Here is a 24,845-nt window from a genome sequence, read left to right as displayed (position 1 = left end):
GTGAACACAACATTTTTAAATTATGCAGTGAATGCATTGAAAGTACCTGGCTGGTTAGCCTTGCAACTCCCTGCTGAGAGGACTGTGCAATTTTATTGGACAGACCGCTTTCCTTCCCATGTGTATAGTGCTGACTCCACCCACCTCCTTCTTGTGCTGCTAAGATATTAACGCTCTGTAGCCAGCACTCAGGCTACAGTTCAAAGCCCTCCCTGTTCACTGTAGTAGTGTTTAACCCCTTTACATCTTACCCAGTGTCCTTACAAATCGTTTAGATACAGGAGCAACAATCTTGAATGTTTCCTTATTATGGGCGGGGCAATGAGAGGAACATAAGCTAATATAAACACACTGGGGAGGGTGTGAAGCAGGTTCAGTAGTTTATTACACAATGATCAGAGAGGAAAATGGGCAGCAAGAAGGACTATGTGTGCTGTAGTGCTGGTCAATCGTGTTATTTCCTTAGCAGCAGAGGGAAGATGTGGGAGTGACTAGGTGATCTGCTCTGTGCTGGGAAAGCAACTCAAAGGCTTTTTGCAGCAGGGAGGAACAAGATGCTGACAGCCATGCACTCCAAATATATTTATGCATTGCTTATTATTGAATATTTACCATCATGTGCATTAAAGAAATGGGAGGGTTTAAGTAAGGGGTGCATGGTTAAGACAGGAAGGGGTAGAACTTATATTTTTGTCTTGGAAGTCCAAAGATACAGGGGGGGGGCCTTGTCACATGATCAGGGAATACAAGGTGCTGAATGTTCACATATTTCAAGTAGTGGCCATACATGGGCCAATGATTTTTCTCATCTGATTTATTTATTGATTTACTTAAAGGACCACTGTCTCAAAAATCTTAAAATTTAAAATGCATGTAAACACATACAATAAGTATCTTCCAAAGTTTCTTCCAAAATGAGACAATACTTTTCTCCTATGTTGCTGTCACTTACAGTAAGTAGTGTAAATCTGACATTACCGACAGGTTTTGGGCTAGTCCATCTCTTCATAGGGGATTCTCAGTATAGCCTTTATTCTTTATAAAGCCACTCCCTGAAAAAGATGTATACAAAGATCCTGGCCAGCCTCCCTACTCACCATACACTTTTTTTGGCAGTTGGATGGAGCAACTGACATTCACTAAGTGTTTTTGAAAATAAAGAAAAACCTGATAGCCCCCCATGAGTAATGGGCTAGTCCAAAACCTGCCGGTTCTATCAGATTTCTATTACTTACTGTACAGCAACATAGGAGAGAAGTAATGTATGGCTCATTTTAAACTGGAAGAAACATACTTCTTATTTGTATGTATTTACATATATTTTACATTTTGCGATTTTTGTGACACTGACCCTATAATAGTTATTATCTTATACAGAAAAGAACATTAAAAATAAAGAAAATTGCATTTGGCTGCTTTTAACCAGTTCACCCCCAAGTGTTTTTACTCTAACGGACCAGAGCAATTTTCACTTGTCAGTACTCCTCCCTTTTATTCTCTAATAACTTTATTACTACTTATCACAAGAAAATGATCTATACCTCGTTTTTTTCGCCACCAATTAGGCTTTCTGTGGGTAGTACATTTTGCTAAGAATATTTTTATTCTAAATGCGTTTTAATGAGAAAAAAAAACAAACAAAAAAAAGAAAAAAAATCATTATTTCTCAGGTTTTAGCCATTATAGTTTTAAAATTAAACATTCTCCTGTGGATAAAACAAACACATATTATTTGCCCAGTTGTCCCGATTATTAAACCATTTAAATTATGTCCCTATCACAATGTATGGCGACAATATATTATTTTGAAATATAGGTGTTATTTTTCTGTTTTGTTTTGTTTTTTGTTCTGGCCATAATTACCAGCCCCAATGTAATAAATTAAAATTAATTTTCCCCCATAAAATATAGATTAAAAAAAGCTGAGTCCATAAGGAAACTATTTATTTATTTTAAGCTGAATTTTTTTTTACAAGTGTTTTTTTTTGGGTGGGAGGGTTGTAAGTGTAATTTTGTTAATGATGTGTATGTAATTGTGTATGTATGTATTTTGTATGTGTAATATACTTTTTGGCCACAAGATGGCGCTAGTGAACACTTCGTTATAGGAAGTGATCACTTTTTTTTTTTTTTTTTTACACTTTATTGAAAAGTAACAATTTCCTGTTTTTGTGAATGGACGTAGCCGCTGTTCGCGGACACGTCCATTCACTCCAGGCACTGCGATTGGGTAGAGGACCGTTCAAGTCCTCCTCCCCAATCACTCAGCACGGGATCCTGGCGGAATCGGCGGCAGTAGCGGCGCACACACGGCGGTAGCGACGGCGGGAACGCGCGACGTATTAAAACTTCATGTTGCTGTTAATAGGGTAAAGCATGACGTTTTAATACGTTAGGGTGTCATTAAATGGTTAAAAAATCCTGAACTTAATAGCATAACCTTATGCAAAGGATTATAAACACCTGTTATTGGTTGAAAGCAAGCAATCACATGACCACCGCTGAGTTCTGGAGCTTACAAATGGCAGGCTCTCGCCCTCAGAACATGCCCTCTCCAATATTGGAAGGGTAATTGGGTGACAGCCTGGCCACACTCCCTTCATCAATCTGATTGGAAGCAATGGTATACGGCAATTCAGCCACACCTCTCCTTCCCAGAAGGCAATTCAGACAGGAGGAATGTTTTGCCAGCTTGAAAAAAAAAATCTTGATATCATCACAATCCTTTCTAAAGAGTTTCAGGTATTTACAGCAATTCTTATAAGTTGACACTATTAGTTACATTATTATACACTTAGATGTGTAAGTTTGTGAGGAGGAGAGGTTAAAGGGCACCTAAACTGAGAGGGATATGGAGGTTGTCATACTTATTCCCTTTTAAACAATGCACACCCCCTGGCTGTCCTGCTGATCCTCTGTCTCTAATACTTCTATACATAAACCAAGACCAAGCATACAGATCAGATGTTTGACTTAAAGGGAACCAGAGGTTGACTGATATGGAGACAGACAACAGGCCTGGCTGTCCTGCCGATCCTCTGCCTCTAATACTCCACGTCATTGAAGCTGAACAAGAATGCAGATCAGGTGCTCTGACTTAAAGGACACTTGAAGTGAGAGTGACTAAAGGAGTTAACAGCCAAATTATAAGAAAAGAGCTTTACTCACCTGGGGCTTTCTCCAGCCCCTTGCAGCCGACTGTCCCATGCCGACCTCTCCGCTCTGTGCCGCCGTCCCGATCTCCGTGCACAGTGCGGAAGTCGACTGAGAGGTCGTCTGCACTGCGCCTGCGCGAAACGCCACTGTCAACCAAGCCCACGTTGTGCGCGGCTTACTGCGCAGGTCCAGTATGGTCTGTGCCTGTGCAGTACGCTCCTGGTGACATCAGCGGGAGCGAGGACACGGCAACGCAGGCGCAGTGGTTTTCAGACTTTAAAGTCTAAAATGCCAGAAGTGAACCGGAGGCGGGGCCGGAGCATCGGTGATTGGCTCAGTGGGGGACCATTAGAAGCCCCGGGTAGGTTCAACTCATTTTCCCTCGACCCCCCTACAGTGTCCCTTTAAAACACGTGTCGAACTCCAGGCCTGGAGGGCCAGATCCATGCCAGTGTTTAGGATGGACTGAGAAAGAGAGGAATGAGCTCTACCTGATGGACCACACCTTTCCTGATTCAGAACCATCAATTAATTTGAGCTGTATCAAAAATGTGTGAGGACCTCGGCCCTCGTAGGACCAGTTTGATATACTTGCTTTAAAACAAGAATGCGGTTAATCCTTCAGACTTGATTCAGAGCACCTGATCTGCATGCTTGTTCAGAGTCTATGTCTAAGAGTATTTGATGCAGAGCATCAGCAGGACAGCCAGGCAACGTGCATTGTTTAAAAGGAAATACCGTATTTTCCGGCATATAAGACGACTGGGTGTATAACACGATCCCCCAACTTTTCCAGTTAAATTTTGCGATATACTCGCCATATAAGACTACCCCTCTTACTTTTGGACAATTTTATAATGTACTGATGCTATACTGTATACACAGGTACAGATACTGGTGCTGTACTGTATGTGGTGCCCAGTATACAACAACCAGCCAATCATGGCAAGCGATGTACCTTACCGGCGATTGGCTGGTTATATACAAAGCCTGCTTGGATTGGTCAGCTATCCCTGTCTCCAAGACTATCAGAGCGGTAGCACAAACACGCCTCTTTCATCCTTCTGGCCCGCCCTTGTATACTATTACCTCCTTAACTGCCTCACAGATCTTGCACATGTGCGCCTGCACCGCTTCACTGCAGTCCTCAGGAGTGAGATCTGAGAGGCAGAGAAGGAGGTATGGTAACAGGATACAAGGACGGGCCAGACGTGTGAAAGAGGCGTTTTCCTTTTTTTCCATACCCCAGGTGCCCCGGATCCCTGCAGCTTGCTCCACCCGTCACATACACCTTCCCAGTGAGGTGCCCCCTCACCTCGTCATCGGGACCGCGTTAAGTCACTTCTTTCCAGGAATCCTGGTGAGTGGATTTTCTTCTACCATTCTTGTACAGCACCGCCCTTGCTGCTTTCATGCGGTCGCCACATACGGCAGGGATGCAGCAGCCATAGATGTTTTTGAGCTCCCCCACCATATGCGGCAACCACAGATTCTCCAGTCCGGCTAGGAAGTTTCAGCACCCGCCCTATAAGACGACACCCGGATTATAAGCCGACCCCCAACTTTTGAAAAGATTTTCCTGGGTTAAAAAGTAAGTCTTATACGCCAGAAAATACAGTAAGTATGGCAGCCTCCATGTTCCTCTCATTTCAGGTGTCTTTAAAGGATTTTGTCCAGCCAAACATTCTCCAAGAAGAGAATGAGAATACTACATTTGTCAGGACACAAGCTTTAACTGTACTGTAAAGTAAGATAGATGAATATTTTACTTGTGACGAAATGGACATTTTGCTTTAGATATTTTTTCAATTTATTTATTTTTTACTATTATTAGGAAGAAAATTAAGAAGAAAGATTGCCCCGTGTATGACCACCATTAGCCCCATCACATATTATGACGCAACCCCAAAAATCGACGTCAGTCCATGATCAGATGTATGTAATATGTAAACAATCCAAAGAATCCAGGCTCATATGTAAAAGCAGCAAAATTCTCATGTGCAGAATGCACCAATCACAGCAACAGCCTTCAGAATACCGGTGTGAGGGGAGGAGTAGGGCAGAACGCACCAATCACAGCAACAGCCTCCAGAATACCGGTCTGAGGGGAGGAGTAGGGCAGAACGCACCAATCACAGCAGCCGCCTCCAGAATACCGGTCAGAGGGGAAAAGTAGGGCAGAACGCACCAATCACAGCAACACCCTCCAGAACACGGGTCAGATGGGAGGAGCTATTTGTAAAGTGAGTCTCTATATGAAGAACTGGTAATACTGCTTTCATTTTGCTGCAAATCTTCAATATTCTGCTTAAAAATAGACCGAAATTGGAAGCTGTGATAAAGCGTGGAGTGGGGCATTGTTTTTTTTTTTCTTCCAAAAATACAAAAAACTTTATGAATAAATCCCATTGTCTAATTGCTATCGGTTGAGCTTAAAGTAAAAAACCTGTAGTGAGGGAGATATGGGGGCAGTTATCTTTTAGGAAAAATACCTGTTTCTCGGCTGTCATAATGACCTTCTGGCTATAGTGGTGTTTATGTCATACCTGGAACCAGCATGCACCCAGAGGAGTCACACCTGCAACAAGCGTGCAGCCAGTGGAGTCACACCTGCAACAACAAGCGTGCACCCAGAGGAGTCAAATCTGAAACCAGCGTGCACCCAGAGGAGTCAAATCTGAAACCAGCGTGCAGCCAGTGGAGTCACACCTGCAACAAGCATGCCGCCAGTGACACCTGCAACAACTATGCCGCCAGTGACACCTGCAACAAGCGTGCAGCCAGTGACACCTGCAACAAGCGTGCAGCCAGTCACACCTGCAACAAGCGTGCAGCCAGTCACACCTGCAACAAGCGTGCAGCCAGTCACACCTGCAACAAGCGTGCAGCCAGTCACACCTGCAACAAGCGTGCAGCCAGTCACACCTGCAACAAGCGTGCAGCCAGTCACACCTGCAACAAGCGTGCAGCCAGTCACACCTGCAACAAGCGTGCAGCCAGTCACACCTGCAACAAGCGTGCAGCCAGTCACACCTGCAACAAGCGTGCAGCCAGTCACACCTGCAACAAGCGTGCAGCCAGTCACACCTGCAACAAGCGTGCAGCCAGTCACACCTGCAACAAGCGTGCAGCCAGTCACACCTGCAACAAGCGTGCAGCCAGTCACACCTGCAACAAGCATGCAGCCAGTCACACCTGCAACAAGCATGCAGCCAGTCACACCTGCAACAAGCATGCAGCCAGTCACACCTGCAACAACTATGCAGCCAGTCACACCTGCAACAACTATGCAGCCAGTGACATCTGCAACAAGCATGCAGCCAGTCACACCTGCAACAAGCATGCAGCCAGTGACACCTGCAACAAGCATGCAGTCAGCGGAGTCACACCTGATCTGCATACTGGTTCTGGGCCAGAGATCAGTATGACTGCTCCTTCACATCCCTCCCAGTTGAGTTTTTTCTTCAAGACATCATCATTCTGTGGAGTCAAAACAGGAGCCAACCAATACAACTGATACATAAAGGGCTATGTTTACACCCTGGAGCTAGGTAGAAGACACAGCCAGCTTGTGGAAGGAATAATGGAAACGCCGTAGTGTATTAACCGCTGAAAAAGTTCTTGAGCCATCGCTGCATTCCCATCGAGCCTCCTGCCGCTGCCAGGGAGGAAGTCTATCAGACGACAGGTACGACTGGACAATGTATCCCCCGCCAGGCTGGGGGGCGGTCCTCCTGGATCAGTCTGGGTGGAACAGCCAAAAGCGGGCTGTATAACGAGGGGTCTGGTGATCTCTCCATACGATAGGCTGCAGGGAATAGCGGCCCTCTGTGCACAAAGCACCCCAGAGAGTGGCAGACCACCAGTCTGACCGCGGAGAGCGGTGCGGGGTTAGGACGCGGCCACCAGCTGTGGTTTGGGTTTGTTCTTGACGGCTTCTCTCTCTGATGGAAAACAAAACAAAAAATCCAGGCACCATATTAATACCTTGGCTTCGTTTAACCCCACCCCTAAATTTAAGGGGGTACTTTAAGTCAGACTGTGGATGGTCAACAAGATGCAAATTGATGCAGAATTATGCAAAATGTCGTATGCAAACTTATGCAGCTTGAAAACTGACCAATCAAACCCCACCGAGATGAAATCAGACTGGTCCACTAGCTGCATTAATTTGTACACAGAATTTGAATAATCTTGCATCAACTTGGAATTATTTGCATTTCAACAAACATCTTTAAAAAGTAACTTTACTTAAAATAATGTAATTAATAAAATGGTGTATTTATTACAATATTACTTTATAAATGATTTTAGTCAGTGTTTGCCCATTGTAAAATCTTATCTCGCCCTGATTTACATTCTGACATTTATCATAGGAGGCCACATCTTAACTGCTGACAGGTGCATCACTGTGGAATGCCTGTTTACTGTATGTTCAGAATTGAGTAAAAACACTTGGTCTCCCAGAATGCTCTGGGAGAAGAATTCTTCATAATAAAGAGCCTAGGCTGTGACATCACTGGAAGGGTGGAATTATATACTGATATACAGAGATAGTATATAGTGTTTGTGATGCTGAAACCAGGATAATTACCATAGAAGTGGGTTCCCTGAATAATTTACTGCATTCTACCATATGTCACTACAGGGCCTCTTTAATGCAGACACAATCAGATACGCCAGTTTACCTGGAGTGGTTTCTGGGAGGGGCTCTTTCGGAGCTTCTGGTAATTCCAGATCTTCCTGTAACACAAAACACAAGATACTCCGGGTCACTATCTCAGAGGTCACACACAGGCCGTTCATCTGCATTCGTAAGAACATTATTATAAACTAGTAATAAGGCCTGCCCGTTAAAAAACAGGCACTAGGCTACAGCTGCTAACCCATGCCAACCCCCCCCCCCCCCCCCCCCCAAACAGATGTGTCACAGGTTCCCCACTGCTGTCCGAAGTATATGCACACAGGAAGATGTTGCTTGCTTGGCAGTTGGAAAAAGCTGTTATTTCCCACAATGCAATGAGGTTCACAGACAGCAAACTGTCAGCACGGACACAGGGACAAAGGACGACGCAGGGACACAGGGGTTTTATTATACAGTACTAGTAGACCTAAGCCCATTTAAAAACAGGCTCTAAGTCTGTCTCTCACCGCTGACACCGCCGCATGTCAGTGCGCGCAAGCGCACACCCTCCAAAGCCACGAGCGTACCCATCCGCCCGCGCCCGCCTGGCTAACTGGCCCCATCCTCCTGTCCCAACAGCTGTCCGTGCTGCGCACATGCTCAGTAGCAAAAGGCACGGACCCAAGGACACAGGGACAGTTAGGTGTTATTAGGTAGGATAGGATGAAACTATGCATGTAACACCTTCTGTGAGCAGGCTGCTGCGCAAGAGAATTAAAAACTGTACTCAAGACAGGGCCACATAAAAAAAAAAAAAAAAAAAAAAACATACCTGGGGGTTTCCTCCGGCCTGATGGCTCCAACGCCGTCCTCCTGCAACTTCCCGTTCCCCCGCAACTGGCTCCAACAAAAAATTTCCGGTAGGGGCCAGTCGGCGCAGGCAAAGTACTCTCAAGTCTTGCTCCCGCCGCCAGCAGTGTTGGCTCCTGCGCTGTAGTACGGTGCAGGCGCAGAACACTCCCGGCGATGTGAAGGCGGTAGGAGTGCACGTGCAGTTAGGCCCTGGACCGGAAGACTTTCCGGTGACAATTGCGGAGGAACGGGGAGTCGGAGGAGGACGGCGTGGGAGCGATCTGGTCGGAGGGGGATGGAGGAAGCCAAAAATGTGTATATTTTATTGTTTTATCCCCATCTCAGGTTCCCTTTAAAGTAAACCTGTACTGAAGGGGACAAAAGCCAACACAGATACTTACCCAAGCAAAGGGACGCCTCTGGATGCTCCATGTGTCTTCCCAGCTGCTGCCCAGGACCACACTCATACAGGCGCAGTAAAGCCATGCTGTAGGCGGCGGGGAGCGCAGCCAAACATATCAGACACACTAATTTTTGTCCTGCTTTCAGTACAGGTTTACTTTAACCACTTTTGGTTCTTGGACGAAAGTCTCACATCCAAATTCCAACGATAATAATCCGAACATTTGTATAGCACTTTTCTCCAGTTGGACGCCAAACACTCAAGAGCAGCAGCCACTGGGACACGCTCAGGAGGCCACCCTGCAGTGTTAGGCAGTCTTGCCTTACTGAATAGGTACTCACCCCAGCCATGATTCGAACCCTGGTCTTCCATGTCAAAGGTGGTGCCCTTAACCAGTACACTTTCCAGCCACTGGGGGGAAAAATTAACTACCAGTTCCTGGACGTGAGACTTACAACCAGCACTAAAAGCCGCAGCGGCAATAGAGTGCATGCTAGCAGCAGTCATTCACATAAAATTACAGGGGGAAAAAAGTTTTTTTTTGTTTTTTTTTTATTAAAATGACAGTGTAACATTAAAAAATAGAGGGTATTTTTGTGTGTGAAATTTTAACCCCTACCAAACTAAATTAACCCCTTACATCACCTTGGCATTAAAGAGAACCCGAGGCGGGGTTCTGAAAATAAAATTCCCATACAGAGGCTGGGTCTGTCTAGAGAGCCCAGCCTCTGTTGCTATTTAGATTGCCCCTAAGCCCCCCCTGCGCTCTGCAATCCACCCATAAATAACAGCCGCGCTGCTGACACGCAGCTTGTCAGAGCGGGCTGTGTTTTCCTTTGTAACGTCAGTCTCCGCTCTCCTCCGTCTCCTGCATCGCTCCGGTCTCCGCCCGCGTCCCTTCCCTCCCCGCTGATTGGAGGGAAGGGACGTGGGCGGGGTCCGGACCTCTGCAGGAGGCGGGGGAGAGCGGAGACTGATGTTACAAAAGGTAAACACAGCCCGTGCAGCGCGGCTGTGATTTATGGGGTCTCCCTGAGTGCAGGGAGGATTTAGGGGTGATCTAAATAGCAACAGAGGCTGGGCTCTATAGGCAGACCCAGCCTCTGTATGGGAATTTCGTTGTGAGAACCCCACCTCTGGTTCTCTTTAAGATTTGTGGACACCTGTAATGGGTGCCACCCAATGCGATCGGATGAGATCACTAGGGCGACAGTTCAGGGACCCAACACTGTATATAAGTTATTGCCTAGCAATGCCTCTATACAGCACGGGGGTCCCCACACTGTGCACCCTAGCGATTGCATACTATCAATACAGGTGCACAGGCTGGCCATAATGGTACACTACATTTCCGACTAGCGATGAAATATGGCATGTAGGGTATTGTTTTAATCGAGACGAGCCCAATAATGTATTTTGAACTGTTTTAAAACTGTGACCCTTGTCATGTAAAAGTTAGAAAATGGGAAGCATGAAAAAATGTGTAACTTTTGCGTTTACGCCTAATTTTCCTAAAAAAATTGCCTGTGAAAGTAAATAAAACTTAAAAGAAAAATACCCAAAGAAACAAGATATCTATCAATTTGTTGGCATATGTAATAAAAAGTTATTGCTGTATGAAAAGCAACAGAGCTGATTTTCCGTGGGTGGCGGCTTATCTTCTAGCCAATGTCTGTGCAGCCCATGACCCCGCCCCCCAGGAATACTGTGCACTCACCTGAGTGATCTCCTCCAGCTCCTGCAGTATGGCCTCCTCATCCTCCGAGGTCAGACTTCCCGACAAGAGTTCATCGATTTGCTGCAGGAAGAGAAGTCGTTATTCTGTACATCACATTACATTACAGGGGACATATTTATGTTAAAGAGGGACCCCGGCAGGATGAGATTCAGTCTGGTGGGGGTTATGCAAGTGTAGCAGAAGTCAGGGAGAAGCATGTGATCGGTTTCTGAGGTTATGATTTGCCGGTCGTGGATCATAGGTGGCTGGTTTCCTGTGTGGGAGATTAGTGCAAGGAACGATCACAGCAAATCAAAGCCTTGCAGATCTATTGCCTGATCCAGCTGATCACAAGCTTATCAACAACATCTGCTACACCCAGAGCCAGGACAAGGTCTTCCAGCTCCCAAGGCTGAGACACCAAAGTGCACCCTCCATCCCTCCCACCCCAGCCGTCACACCCAGATTGCTATTAGACTAGGAGGCGCCCCAGGGCCCCCAACACCTTAAAGGGGTTCTCCGGTACCTGTCAAAAAGTGAAAACTGACACTTACCTGGGGCTTTTATCGCCCCCCTGCAGTTGTAATGTCCCGCGCCTTCCTCCTCCGAAGCTCCGTTCCCCCGCGGCCGGTAATCTGCTAATTATTCGTTTAACTACATTAATATAACTGTGGCTGCCTTGCACGGAAGCGAGCCTGCATAGTAAGCGCCGGATGACGTGCATGGAAGCGAGCACAAGCGCTGCCACAGCCGCAGTTCTATTCGTATAGTTAGATGAATAATTAGATTACCAGCGGCGGGGACCGGAGTATCGGAGGAGGACGGCGTGGGACATGACAGCTGCAGGGGGCCGATAGAAGCCCCAGGTAAGTGTCAGTTTTAGCTTTTTGACAGGTACCGGAGAACACCTTTAATCTCTATTTACTTGGCTTGCAGTCACTGCCATGTATCCCCTTTTCTTATTTCTCTCTGCTTCAAACACAATAGGGGAATGATAGCTGAGTGAGTTGTGTGCCTCCTCCTACACTGCGCCCTGAGGCTGGAGCCTCTCTCGCCTCTGCCTCGGCCCTAGCTACACCCGAACACCATTCATCACATCCTGAGACACAAATCATGTGGCATCTTCCTCACACCACTTTTGGATGCAACAAGTCAGAAAGACCCCCTGTGACTGTGTTAACATAACTCCCTCCTAAAGTAACATAACTTGTGTCAACCTCTTTGAAGTCGCCCAGGAATAACAAATCAACTAATTTCGGTGCGCCGCCATATGCGTATAAGGTGTAACCATAGGCGTATAAGGCGTAACCATGGGCGTATAAGGCGTAACCATGGGCGTATAAGGCGTAACCATGGGCGTATAAGGTGCAACGAGAAAATCATCTATATACCATAGGGGTATAAGGGGTAACCATAGGAGTAATGAGAAATTCCAGTAGCATCCCCAGGTGTATCTATCCAGCTAAAGAGGTCTTTGGAACTGATACATACAAATCTCTGCACAGTATGAAGCTAATAAACGGCTTACTGCTGTCCTGAACGAGTCCCGGCGGCGTTAATAACTATTCCCCCTCCAGGCCGCCACGGATAGTGGGGGAAGGACGTAATTCAGCTGCCAGCTATGGCTTGTGGAAAAATTCCACTGTTTTTAAGCAATTTGGGCTCAGTCTTTCGCCGGCGCCCAAATTAGCTTCTGAGCACTGTTATAGCCGTAATTCACATTACGGTCTATGGTGCGCTCAAATTTGCCGACGCCGAGGTTGAGGACATCCCTTCTGCGCATGCACAGACTGGACTCTTGCGCATGCGGGGATGAGCTCATCCTTGGAACTGCTATAGGATGTGAGTAGTTCCAAAGAACTCTTTGGCCTGGCGGGTCAAATAATAACACCTGGGGACAGCGCTGGAACGCACGGGCCGGATGGAGGAACAGGAAGGCTCTATGCTATCCTCAAGCCTTCCCTCTACTACCATATCAAACCTGAAAAGGATTCCTTAAAGAGGAACTCCAGTGAAAATAATGTAATAAAAAAAAAAGTGCTTCATTTTTACAATAATTATATATAAATAATTTAGTCAGTGTTTGCAAATTGTAAAATCTTTCCTCTCCCTGATTTACATTCTGACATTTACCACATGGTGACATTTATACCGCTGGCAGGTGATGTCACTGGAAGTAGCTGTTGATTGCTTTTTTTAGCAATTGGAAACAGCTGTAAACAGCTATTTCCCACAATGCAACGAGGTTCACAGACAGGAAACTGCCAGAACCATGGTCCTCACAATTTCCTGTGGGAGGGGTTTCACCACTAAATAAGCCATACAGAGCCCCCTGATGATCCGTTTGTAAAAAGGAAAAGATTTCTCGTGGGAAAGGGGGTAGCAGCTACTGATAGGGATGAAGTTCATGGTTTCTCTTTAAACCTCAGAGAAGCTCTGTTTTGGTTCCGCAGAGTTGGTGGGGGACAGAGGGAGAATCGGTACTGGCCTGGGAAGAATATTCAGTATTGGGAATGGAAAGGATGGGAGGGGTGGAGGAAGAAGAGCCTAAGGCCACATACAGACATCAGACCATAGTCTTTGGAAAATGAAAGATCACAGACCAATCTTACCACCCTTCCTGTAGTATAAGAGCCATACTCTACACAGTCTTTTCTATGGAGCTGAACTCCGCATCAGACAGAAATCTTTGCAAGATGCTGCACACACAGATGCTGTACAGACACAAAAGATCAGTATCTGCAAAAGATCTGTTCCTGCCAAAAATCCATTCCTGCAAATTGCAATGATAGTCTATGAGATCTGCAGATCTTCATACACACATGATTTAACTGACATTCATCTGCAGATCTGAAAATCCATCCTGGTGGATCTGATCTGCAGATGAATGTCAGTTAAATCATGTGTGTATGATGATCTGCAGATCTCATAGACTATCATTGCAATTTGCAGGAACGGATCTTTGGCAGGAACAGATCTTTTGCAGATACTGATCTTTTGTGTCTGTACAGCATCTGTGTGTGCAGCAGCCTGCAGAGATTTTTTTCCTGGTGTGGAGTTCAGCTCCATAGAAAAGACTGTGTAGAGTATGGCTCTTATACTACAGGAAGGGTGGTAAGATTGGTCTGTGATCTTTCATTTTAGTCTGATGTGTGTATGTACCCTAAGTCAGGACTGGGTAGACTTTACGTGGTATATCCAACATATGTTCCCTCCTCCCTCCCTGCAGAATTGCAAGCTGGGTGAAAGCGAACAGTCACCTATTCGCGGTCGGGTCGCCATGTGACACACCGTTAGGACGTGCCGGCGTAATACACCTATAATACACTGGCACATCCTAACGACATGTCACATGATGCAGCTGTGGCCGTGGAGACCAGACACTAGAATCCCATATGGCCCTGGCCTAAGCTCGCATGTGGTCCCCTGTTGCTGACCGTGGACCCACCAAAAATGACCAACAACAGCTTGTCGGTAATCTGCTTGAGACCACACTCTTCAAGCACAAGCTCGTGTGCCTGTGCGAGTATGGCCATGCCTGTGGTTGCGCCTATGCAGTAATCCAATGCAGCCATGATCAGCAGGAGGGTCCTGGGCAGTAGCGAGGTCCGAAAGGCTTCTCTCTCCTTAGGTAAGCATGGGTTTCTGGACACCAGCTTTGGCGCAGGTTCTCTTTAATTGAGCAGATACAGATAGTGTCAGGACTTACCCGCTGGTATTCGATGCCTTCCTGTGTCTCGTCCATAATCCTCTCCACTTCCTCTATGGACATTACCTGGGAAAAGAAAGACAAAGTCACCTGAAACAAGACCTGTCTTCGCGTATCTTACAGTACAATTACTTCACGCATCCATCTCTTCATTCTTTACATGCTGCTTATGTATAATCCTCCCTTAATCTGATGTTTTGGGAGTCTGGGGACGAGACACTAATAAAAACCGTCTGGCAGTTCTGCTGTGTACGATTCTTCTCTCCTGAGGCTGCTGTAAGTTGCACCTTACCGGCAGTCAGGGTCACTTAAGGACGATTCCAGCAGCCGCTATTCATTTTGTACATAAACATTTCATAGCGTTTCTCTGAGCAGAAATACTAAAATGTATTTTTTCAGTTCCAACTCTGCAACTGTTCAGAATTCAGCAGAGAAAGGGGGCGGTCTCACACAGTCAGTTTCTTGGCCTCAGAAAATACCCCAGTTGTCTGAATGGCCCTAGTGGCACAGGCATGTGGTGTTCAATGGACAAGATTTGATCTTTTGATTGGTCATAGGGCGTGGCTTGGCTCCTGATCATTTTAAAATGGGAACTCCTTGCTTGCATTACAGCATCAGAGACTATAGAGCTATCTTTAAAGACAGAAAGGATGTTTGGGATCTGCCTGAGAGTAGCTACATTGCTAACACGACAGGGTGTGTGAAAAAGTCTCTAAAAGCGCATTTAACTAAAAGGTGGCCACTAACGATCCAATCCTTTTCATCCAATTTTACCAAATCTATGTAGTATAAGAGGGAATTGAGTGAATCTATTGAATGGATAATTCAGGCAGTTCCCTTATATTACATAGAAATGGTAAGATTGGATGAAAAAGAGTGGATCATTAGTGGCCACCATAATTCTCTGGAGCATATTGTGGACAGGAGAAAAAAACAAAAAAAACACCCTTTCTACAAAGGTGGTGAAATCTCCTTTCCTCCATACACAGTTTTCTTGTCCTTTGTACAGACTTAAAGAATAGCTGTTAGCCATACAATGCATTAATAAAAAAAAACATAAGCAAGTAGATAATTACTTGCTCTACTTACTTAACAGATGTATTGCGCTGTCCACGGTTTAATTCAGATTTTACAACGTTTGTAAAATCCAGTGACTTCTGGTTCTGGCCATCTTGGATCCCATATGCTTAAGTATTCCCCCTGGCATCCCCTCTCCTCCCCGCACTATTACAGAGCAGAGCGGGGAGTGATAAAGGCAGTGCAGACCGACTCACCTACTAATAGTTCCAAGCACTAAAGTTCCCGTGCATAATCTCTGCACTACCACTGGAGGCAGTGCAGAGAGTATAGACGGGAACTCCAGCACGTGGAACCATAAGGAGGGGAGTCTGTGTGTGTTGGCTTTATCCCTCCCCTCTCTGCTCTGTAATAGTGCGGGGAGGAGAAGGGATGCCGAGGAGGCATGCAAGGGGTGAAAGATGCGGCTGGAGCTCGGACACGGCACACTGCAGGAGGGGGCCCAAGGACAGTGTCAGGGGACAGCTTCTGGCCCCCCTTCCTGCGCCCTAGCAGCTGGCAGTGACGAGAGTGACAGAGACTTCAGCCAATCAAGGCTGAATTTGCATGTGACATCACTTCTCTTTTGCGGCTGCTACTCTGCATACCACATTAGAGCCAGGGGGCATGAGGAATAAAAATCAATCAGCAAAAAGGGGAGATTGATTTTTATTGCCTCTTTAGCATCCATTTTACTTGTAGAGCAGCTACTTATAGAGAATTGATTTTAGATTTTATGCCTAACAGTTACTCTTTAAAGATAAAAAAGCTCATCTGTCAAGCTTGTGTATTGCCCTTGGGTGCATTTATATATGTTAAATCAGGTCACCCTTAAACTTTTTTTCCCCCAAGCTAAATAAGCCCAGTTAGTCCAACCTGTCTTGGTAAGCATGACCTTCCCTCCCTTTGATTATTTTAGTTGCTCATTCTTGCGTCTGTTCTATCTAAAAATATCCTTCACATAAGGTGGTGCCTCACAAGTGATTTATACAGAGGGAGCAGTATAACAGCATCCAAGGTTTTTTTTTATCTTCCCCATTTCATGCTTCCCAGACTTTTATTTGCTTTAGCGGCTGCTGTTTGGCATTGGCTACAGCTGCATAACTTCTTCTCAACCAGTATTCCCAACCCCTTCCCTCAAGTCTGGTGTTCCCAGCTGTATGCCATTTATCTTATTTGTTGCTCTACCTTTGGCACATCCAAGGTACATGACTTTACAGTTATCAATATTAAATTCCATCTGCCATGTGACGGCTCATGTAGCCACATTGTCAAGAGTTTTTTGTAGGTCACTATTCTGCTTAGTGTTGCTAAGTCTACATCATTTTGTATCATTGGTGAAGATACAACGAGCAACTACAGGTACCTGTATCACTGCGGGACGCAGCAGTGCACAAGCTGTATCCAGTCTGAAGATCTTCAGGAGGTAATATTGAACGCTGTGCGGAGAGCCAGTGGTAGCACACTGGACAGTTGTAGTAGTTAAACAGTTAGCGGGTATATTACCAGGAGTAAGATGCTGTGCCTGGAAGCTTACCTGCAGTTAGTGTGAAATGCGCATATAATTGGACTCTGCCAAGAGGAGTAAGTTGGAGTCAGAGAGCACGTGGAATTGCATCTGAGTGAGGGAGGGTGCTCTGTCATACAGGACTTTAGGTGCTCTTATAAGAAGGCCCAATTGATACTGTACGCCCAGCGGACTTGTATGGCCTAACATGATTCACACAATTTAAAAAGTACTTGACGTCCAGGATATACAGTGGAGGAAATAATTATTTGACCCCTCACTGATTTTGTAAGTTTGTCCAATGATAAAGAAATGAAAAGTCTCAGAACAGTATCATTTCAATGGTAGGTTTATTTTAACAGTGGCAGATAGCACATCAAAAGGAAAATCGAAAAAATAACCTTAAATAAAAGATAGCAACTGATTTGCATTTCATTGAGTGAAATAAGTTTTTGAACCCTCTAACAATAAAAGACTTAATACTTAGTGGAAAAACCTTTGTTTGCAAGCACAGAGGTCAAACGTTTCTTGTAATTGATGACCAAGTTTGCACACATTTTAGGAGTAATGTTGGTCCACTCCTCTTTGCAGATGATCTCTAAATCCCTAAGGTTTCGAGGCTGTCTCTGTGCAACTCTGAGCTTGAGCTCCCTCCATAGGTTTTCTATTGGATTAAGGTCCGGAGACTGACTAGGCCACGCCATGACCTTAATGTGCTTCTTCTTGAGGCACTCCTTTGTTGCCTTTGCTGTATGTTTTGGGTCATTGTCGTGCTGGAACACCCATCCACGACCCATTTTCAGTTTCCTGGCAGAGGGAAGGAGGTTGTCGTTCAGGATTTCACGATACATGGCTCCGTCCATTTTCCCGTTAATGCGATTAAGTTGTCCTGTGCCCTTAGCAGAAAAACACCCCCAAAGCAAAATGTTTCCACCCCCATGCTTGACGGTGGGGACGGTGTTTTGGGGGTCATAGGCAGCATTTTTCTTCCTCCAAACACAGCGAGTTGAGTTAATGCCAAAGAGCTCTATTTTGGTCTCATCAGACCACAGCACCTTCTCCCAGTCACTCACAGAATCATTCAGGTGTTCATTGGCAAACTTCAGACGGGCCTGCACATGTGCCTTCTTGAGCAGGGGGACCTTGCGAGCCCTGCAGGATTTTAATCCATTGCGGTGTAATGTGTTTCCAATGGTTTTCTTGGTGACTGTGGTCCCTGCTAATTTGAGGTTATTCACTAACTCCTCCCGTGTAGTTCTAGGATGCTTTTTCACCTTTCTCAGAACCATTGACACCCCACGAGGTGAGATCTTGCGTGGAGCCCCAGAGCGAGGTCGATTGATGGTCATTTTGTGCTCCTTCCATTTTCGAACAATCGCACCAACAGTTGTCACCTTCTCTCCCAGCTTCTTGCTAATGGTTTTGTAGCCCATTCCAGCCTTGTGCAGGTCTACAATTTTGTCTCTGACATCCTTGGACAGCTCTTTGGTCTTTCCCATGTTGGAGAGTTTGGAGTCTGCTTGATTGATTGATTCTGTGGACCGGTGTCTTTTATACAGGTGACTAGTTAAGACAGGTGTCCTTAATGAGGGTGACTAATTGAGTAGAAGTGTCTAACCACTCTGTGGGAGCCAGAACTCTTAATGGTTGGTAGGGGTTCAAAAACTCACTTCACTCAATGCAATGCAAATCAGTTGCTATCTTTTATTTAAGGTTATTTTTTCGATTTTCCTTTTGATGTGCTATCTGCCACTGTTAAAATAAACCTACCATTGGAATGATACTGTTCTGAGACTTTTCATTTCTTTATCATTGGACAAACTTACAAAATCAGTGAGGGGTCAAATAATTATTTCCTGCACTATATATATATATATATATATATATATATATATATATATATATATATATATATATATATATATATATATATATATATATATATATATATATATATATATATATATATATATATATATATATATATATATATATATATATATATATATATATATATATAGTGTGGAAGGGAGTGTGCATGTTCATAGGAGCGCTCCTTATGGAAACCAGTGTGTCTGGGGGATTATAATGGGTTTGGGAAGGGTGTGGGGAACCAGTTTATATCCACTGCAAGTTTAAAGTAATAAAGATTTGTATGTTTATAGTAGATGAGTGGCTGGTTCTTTGTACCACATCATTGGGGAAGATGGCAACTTTACTTTGGCAAAGTTCACACTGTCCCGGATAAAAAAGTGCTCCGTTTCCCCCCAAAAAACGCAAACGGATCATAAACGTATGCTGCAAAAGGGCAGCATGGATCAGTTTGCTTTCAGGTTTGCCAGGATCACGGACCGCGAGCTCCGTCCTGCAACCGTGCCTAGTGTGCACCCAGCCTTATCACAATTGTCTGCAGTCTGAACACAATATTACTGCCCACAAGAGCTCTGCATAGAGAGCCGGCAGAAAACAACAATATCTGGATATGGAGATTGGCAGGACGTCCTCAGAAATCACCGGGTCACTCACCTCGTGCATCTTCTTCAAGCAATCGTTGCCAATTTTTAGACCTTCTATAACTTTCAATTCAATCTGGGCAAACTCGATATCTTCCACCTGGAAAGAAGAGTATTAGGTATGAGCACAGAGCTTTACGTACAACTCCCGGTGTAAAGAGGCACGCTATAATACACCACACACAAAAAGATAACAGGCAGATCACATAAGTGATTGATAGATTCCAGATGTTTATTGAATATCAACTGTATGACACGAGAATGTTACTCTTTCTCTTTAAAGTGGGCCTGAACTCCTACACAGGACAGAAGGAAAATAGTATGTATGTATTTAGAGTTTAGCCTGTTCAATTCCACTTATTTTTTTACTAATCACAACTGTAATTTGATCTCTCAGCTGTCAGCTAAGGAATCTCATCAGCCTCTGCAGAATAGCTAATTTGTAAACACAGGCTGTTAACCCTACGTCTGCTTCCATGAAAGCAGGATGTAGACCCACAGCAGATTTGTATCAGCGGCAACAAAGAAACACTTTACTTTAAAGGTTATTATGCTGTGGCTTATCATTTTAAGCCTGAGCCCACTGACGTAGTTGTGTCCGCTTTTCAGTTATCCATCAATGTTACAGATGGTGAAAAGCGGATAGAAGCGGACACAACTGCGTTAGTGGGCTCAGGCCTTTAGAGCAGAGAGGAAGTTCTGAGTTCAGGTCCACTTTAAAGTGATTTGTTTTTTAACTTGTTTTTATTAATAATAATAATAATAATAATAAAATATATTGTTTTCACAATGAGACTTGTGCAGTTTTGCAGTAGGAACTTTATTGTGCCCCTTTCTTGTTTATCTACACTTTGGCAACCAGTATGAGGTACTTAATATCCTTCTAGTTGTTTAGTACGCGACAGTCATGTCTAGGAGAACTCATGGAGAAGCATGTGACCAGTTTGATCAGTTGATAGATTTGTAAGGTTCTGATCTGCTGGCTATGATCGTGTGTTAAACCAGGAGCTACACACTGAAAATCAAAACCTTACAAATCAGCTGATCAAATTGAACACGTTTCTCTGCGAGTTCTCCTAAGCAATGCCACCCATATTATTCATCTTCCACATATTGGCCGTTCTCCTGGTCTACCACTTGACTATAGATTAAAGAGGAACTTCAGCCTAAGCAAACATACTGTCATTAAGTTTCATTAGTTATGTTAATTAAAATAGATAGGTAATATAATCTCTTACCCAGCCTGTTTTAAAAGAACACGCAAATGTTTGTGATTTCATTAGGGCAGCCATCTTTTTGGTTAAAAGAAGGTGACAGGAAACCTGAGACACAGTTCCAACTGTCCTGTGTCCTGATCACCTCTCCCAGATGCTACAAACAAGAACAACATAGGAAATCCCATCATGCTTTGCACAGCATCAGGGGAAAAATGCCTTGGCAGTTTTCTTTGATGGGGCGGAGCTTAGCTTTTGCGCAGCTAAAAATAAGGCTTAAAGAGACACTGAAGCGGAAAAAAAATTATGATATTATGATTTGTATGTGTAGTACAGCTAAGAAATAAAACATTAAGATCAGATACATCAGTCTAATTGTTTCCAGTACAGGAAGAGTTAAGAAACTCCAGTTGTTATCTCTATGCAAACAAGCCATTAAGCTCTATGACTGTGGAGAGGGCTGTTATCTATATATATATATATATATATATATATATATATATATATATATATATATATATATATATATATATATATATATATATATATATATATATATATATATATATATATATATATATATATATATATATATATATAATAGGCTGAGTGCCTCAACCTTCAAGCAAGAAGAAGAAGTATCGCCCCGCCCCCAGGGCCGGTCCAAGCAAGAAGAAGAAGAAGTATCGCCCTGCCCCCAGGGCCGGTCCAAGCAAGAAGAAGTAGTATCGCCCTGCCCCCAGGGCCGGTCCAAGCAAGAAGAAGCTAAACACTGCATTCCAGCAGCTCTGGAGGTGTGTTTAGCTTCTAAAGGCAACAATGGTTAATTTGCATATATTCAGCAGTGGTGCACTGGGAGACATCTCAAGCTCACTCTAACCTGAATTATCGCAAATTCTTTCTGTTCTAAGAAAGCAAACTTTTGTTTTCCATAGTGTTTTAGTAAGGGGGCTTTTAAGACCATTGTAGCCCCTCACACACTCCAATGAGTTCTGGGTCACCATGAGCTTGCTGGTTAGTCTGTACCTCTCGGTGTTACAAGCCTTACTCCATAGAGCCAAGTTAATCCATGCCATGCACTGATTAGATTCAAACAATCTGAAACAGTCTGTATGTATGTTGGATTATTATGGCTCATCATTGAAGTCCAGTGTATCTGGAGGTGTGTTTATCTTCTAAAGGCAACAATGGTTAATTTACATATATTCAGCAGTGTTGTACTGGGAGATATCTCAAGCTCACTCCAACCTGAATTATTGCAAATCTATCTTCTATCTATCTATATATAAAATAGAGTAAGTGCCTCAACCTTCAAGCAAGAAGAAGTAGCGCGCTGCCCCCAGGGCCGGTCCAAGCAAGAAGAAGAAGTAGTGTCATATCAAACCAAGGGCAAAGAGGGATAATTTGCATATTTAGTAGCAGTGTGTTGTGGGTAACCACAAATGTTCACTTATAGCTGAATTATTGCAGATTTTCTACTGTTTTAAGAAAGAAAATTACACCAAGCTTTGTTTTTTCTTGTAGGAGGGATTTTTGGTCTCTTTTATTCTCCTATACATTCCGAGTGGTTTGGGTCACCCTGAGCTGCTTGGTTACTCTGTTGTACTGGTCCAAGCCCTATCTCATACAGCCGTATCAATCCCTGCCATGTGCTGATGAGGACTAAATGGCTGAAACAGGCTGTCATATGTGGGTTTGATATGACTGTGTAAAACTTAAAGCTATAGGCTTGCTTGGCTTTCCAAAGGTGAAAAGGAATCATTTGCATATTTAGTAGCAGTGCATTGTGGGTAATCACAAATATTCACTTATAGCTGAATTTTTGCATATTTTCTACTGTTTTAAGAAGGCAAATTACACCAAGCTTTGATTTTTTTAGTATAAGGTCTTTTTGGTCCTTTTTATTCACCTATACATTCCGAGTGGTTTGGGTCACCCTGATCTGCTTGGTTACTCTGTTGTACTGGTCCAAGCCCTATCTCATACAGCCGTATCAATCCTTGCCATGTACAGGTGAGGACCAAAAGTCTGAAACAGGCTGTGTAAAATTTAAAGCTATAGGCTTGCAATACACCAGTGGTTCTGGATGCTTGCTTGGCTTACCAAGAGTGAAAAGGAATTATTTGCATATTTAGTAGCAGTGCATTGTGGCCGTAACCACAAATGTTCACTTATAGCTGAATTATTGCAGATTTCCTTCTGTTTTAGGAAGGCAAATTACACCAAGCTTTGCTTTTTTTAGTAGGAGGTCTTTTTGGTCCCTTTTATCCCCCTATACATTCCGAGTGGTTTGGGTCACCCTGAGTTGCTTGGTTACTCTGTTGTACTGGTCCAAGCCCTATCTCATACAGCCATATCAATCACTGCCAAGTACTGATGAGGATCAAAAGTCTGAAACAGGCTGTCTACATGTGGCTTTGATATGGCTGTGTAAAATTTAAAGCTATATGCTTGCTTGGCTTACCAAGGGGGAAAAGGGGTAATTTGCATATTTAGTAGCAGTGCATTGTGGGTAACCACAAATGTTCACTTATAGCTGAATTATTGCAGATTTCCTTCTGTTTTAAAAAGGCAAATTACACCAATACAGTGTGCGGCATTGCAGGAAGTGACGACAGTGGAACGCACGATGGAACACTGAAGAGGTGAGTCATCCCCACCCGCTGCCTCTTACTAACAGTGGCGGCTGCTACTGTGCTTAAGCAGGAGGGGGAGCGCACATGGGGGACCAAGGGGGGGGGGGGGGGGGTGTCCAACCCCCCTCCCAGCCGCTGTGCCCAATACCCCCTTCCTGCCACTCTACCCTCTTATGTGGCGTATGCTACGCCACGGGTCGGCTAGTCTGACTTATTATCTCAACTGTTCCTGAACTATTTACTTTTTCTCTGCCAGAGGAGAGGTCATTAGTTCACAGACTGCTCTGAAAGAATCGTTTTGAATGCTGAGTGTTGTGTAATCTGCACATATTAGAGAATGATGCAATGTTAGAAAAAAACACTATATATCTGAAAATAAAAATATGAGAATATTTTCTTTGCTGCTAATCTTCTAGTAATTATTCATAGTACACAACCAATTCATTATATCATATATTTTTTTTCACTTCAGTGTCTCTTTAAGTAAGAAAAAAAAAAGTTCTGATGCTGTGAAACTGTTAAACACCAAGCCTTTTCAGTGCTGCTGGGTAGATTTATAGTCTGGAAGTTCACTGTAAAACACACAATTTGAACAGTAATCTCATCAAACATTGGGCACACTACCACTCAATCCCATACAAAACTACGTGAACACGACTTATGTGCCTCTCCTGCCAGCATCGGCTGGGCAAAGAGCAGGCACATCTGATTACTACTGCCATTTATAAAAGGCTTCTGTTAGATTCAATGTTTACACTGATTCGGATATCTAATCTATTAAAAATTGAGTTAGTATGATTGAAGCGAGCCAATGTGAAAGCCCATAGGGAAGAGTTCTCCAATCAAAGCATCGCCTACAACTTGAAGCAATTTAATTACTGAAACCTATCTGAAATCTTGGATGGAGCACACCAGAGCGATGAGCTTTTTTCCGCAAACGCGGGTCCTGCAGCATTTTGAGATTTTTGAGGCAATTCAGCCTCAATGTTAGGTATAGGAAAGTGGAAAATCTCTCTGAAAAGCGCTAGATCAGAGCGATTTTCCAAGCGTTTTTGTTAAAGAAGCTGTTCAGTTACAGCTCTACTGTAACAAAAAATATACTACACCAAAACGCTCCAAAAAGCGCAAGTCATGATTAGAAAATCACTAGGCACATGCCTAGAGTCACCTAGGAAAATCACTTTAAAAAGCGCTAAGCGTTTGCGATTACCCTAGCGCTTTTTGGTGTGCGCTGGCCCACTGACAAGTCCTACCTCATAGAGCCATATTAATCCATGCTATGCACTGATCAGGACCAACAAATCAGTCTGTATGCATGTTCGGTTTACCCACCTAAGCCACCTCCTCCCTTCAGATGCAACCGCTCTGATGCAAACCGGAACAACAGTTCTGAGGGCGAAAGTGTAAAAAAGATGGAAGAAGGGAGGTGGTGGCTTAAAGGACAATTGTAATGAGGTG

At 44.2% G+C, this 24,845-nt stretch overlaps 1 protein-coding gene across 1 annotated transcript in view; it reads right to left on the bottom strand.

Annotated features, from left to right (window-relative positions):
- Positions 1–4,954: 4,954 nt before the first annotated feature.
- CHMP6 (charged multivesicular body protein 6) overlaps positions 4,955–24,845 on the bottom strand; it is a 42,976-nt gene continuing 23,085 nt past the window's right edge. Inside the window, exons 4-9 of the mRNA XM_068263958.1 lie at positions 19,551–19,637; positions 14,462–14,527; positions 10,753–10,833; positions 7,845–7,899; positions 6,325–7,100; positions 4,955–5,734 (exon numbers count right to left, since the gene is read on the bottom strand). Coding sequence (XP_068120059.1) covers positions 7,048–7,100; positions 7,845–7,899; positions 10,753–10,833; positions 14,462–14,527; positions 19,551–19,637 — 342 coding nt within the window. The 3' untranslated portion in view covers positions 4,955–5,734; positions 6,325–7,047. The remainder of the gene's footprint in view (positions 5,735–6,324; positions 7,101–7,844; positions 7,900–10,752; positions 10,834–14,461; positions 14,528–19,550; positions 19,638–24,845) is intronic.

This window comes from Hyperolius riggenbachi, chromosome 12 (genome assembly GCF_040937935.1).
Source record: "Hyperolius riggenbachi isolate aHypRig1 chromosome 12, aHypRig1.pri, whole genome shotgun sequence".
Lineage (NCBI taxonomy): Eukaryota > Metazoa > Chordata > Amphibia > Anura > Hyperoliidae > Hyperolius > Hyperolius riggenbachi.
The sequence above is the reverse complement of the archived record's forward strand: the minus strand, read 5'-3'. Positions and strand labels throughout refer to the sequence as shown.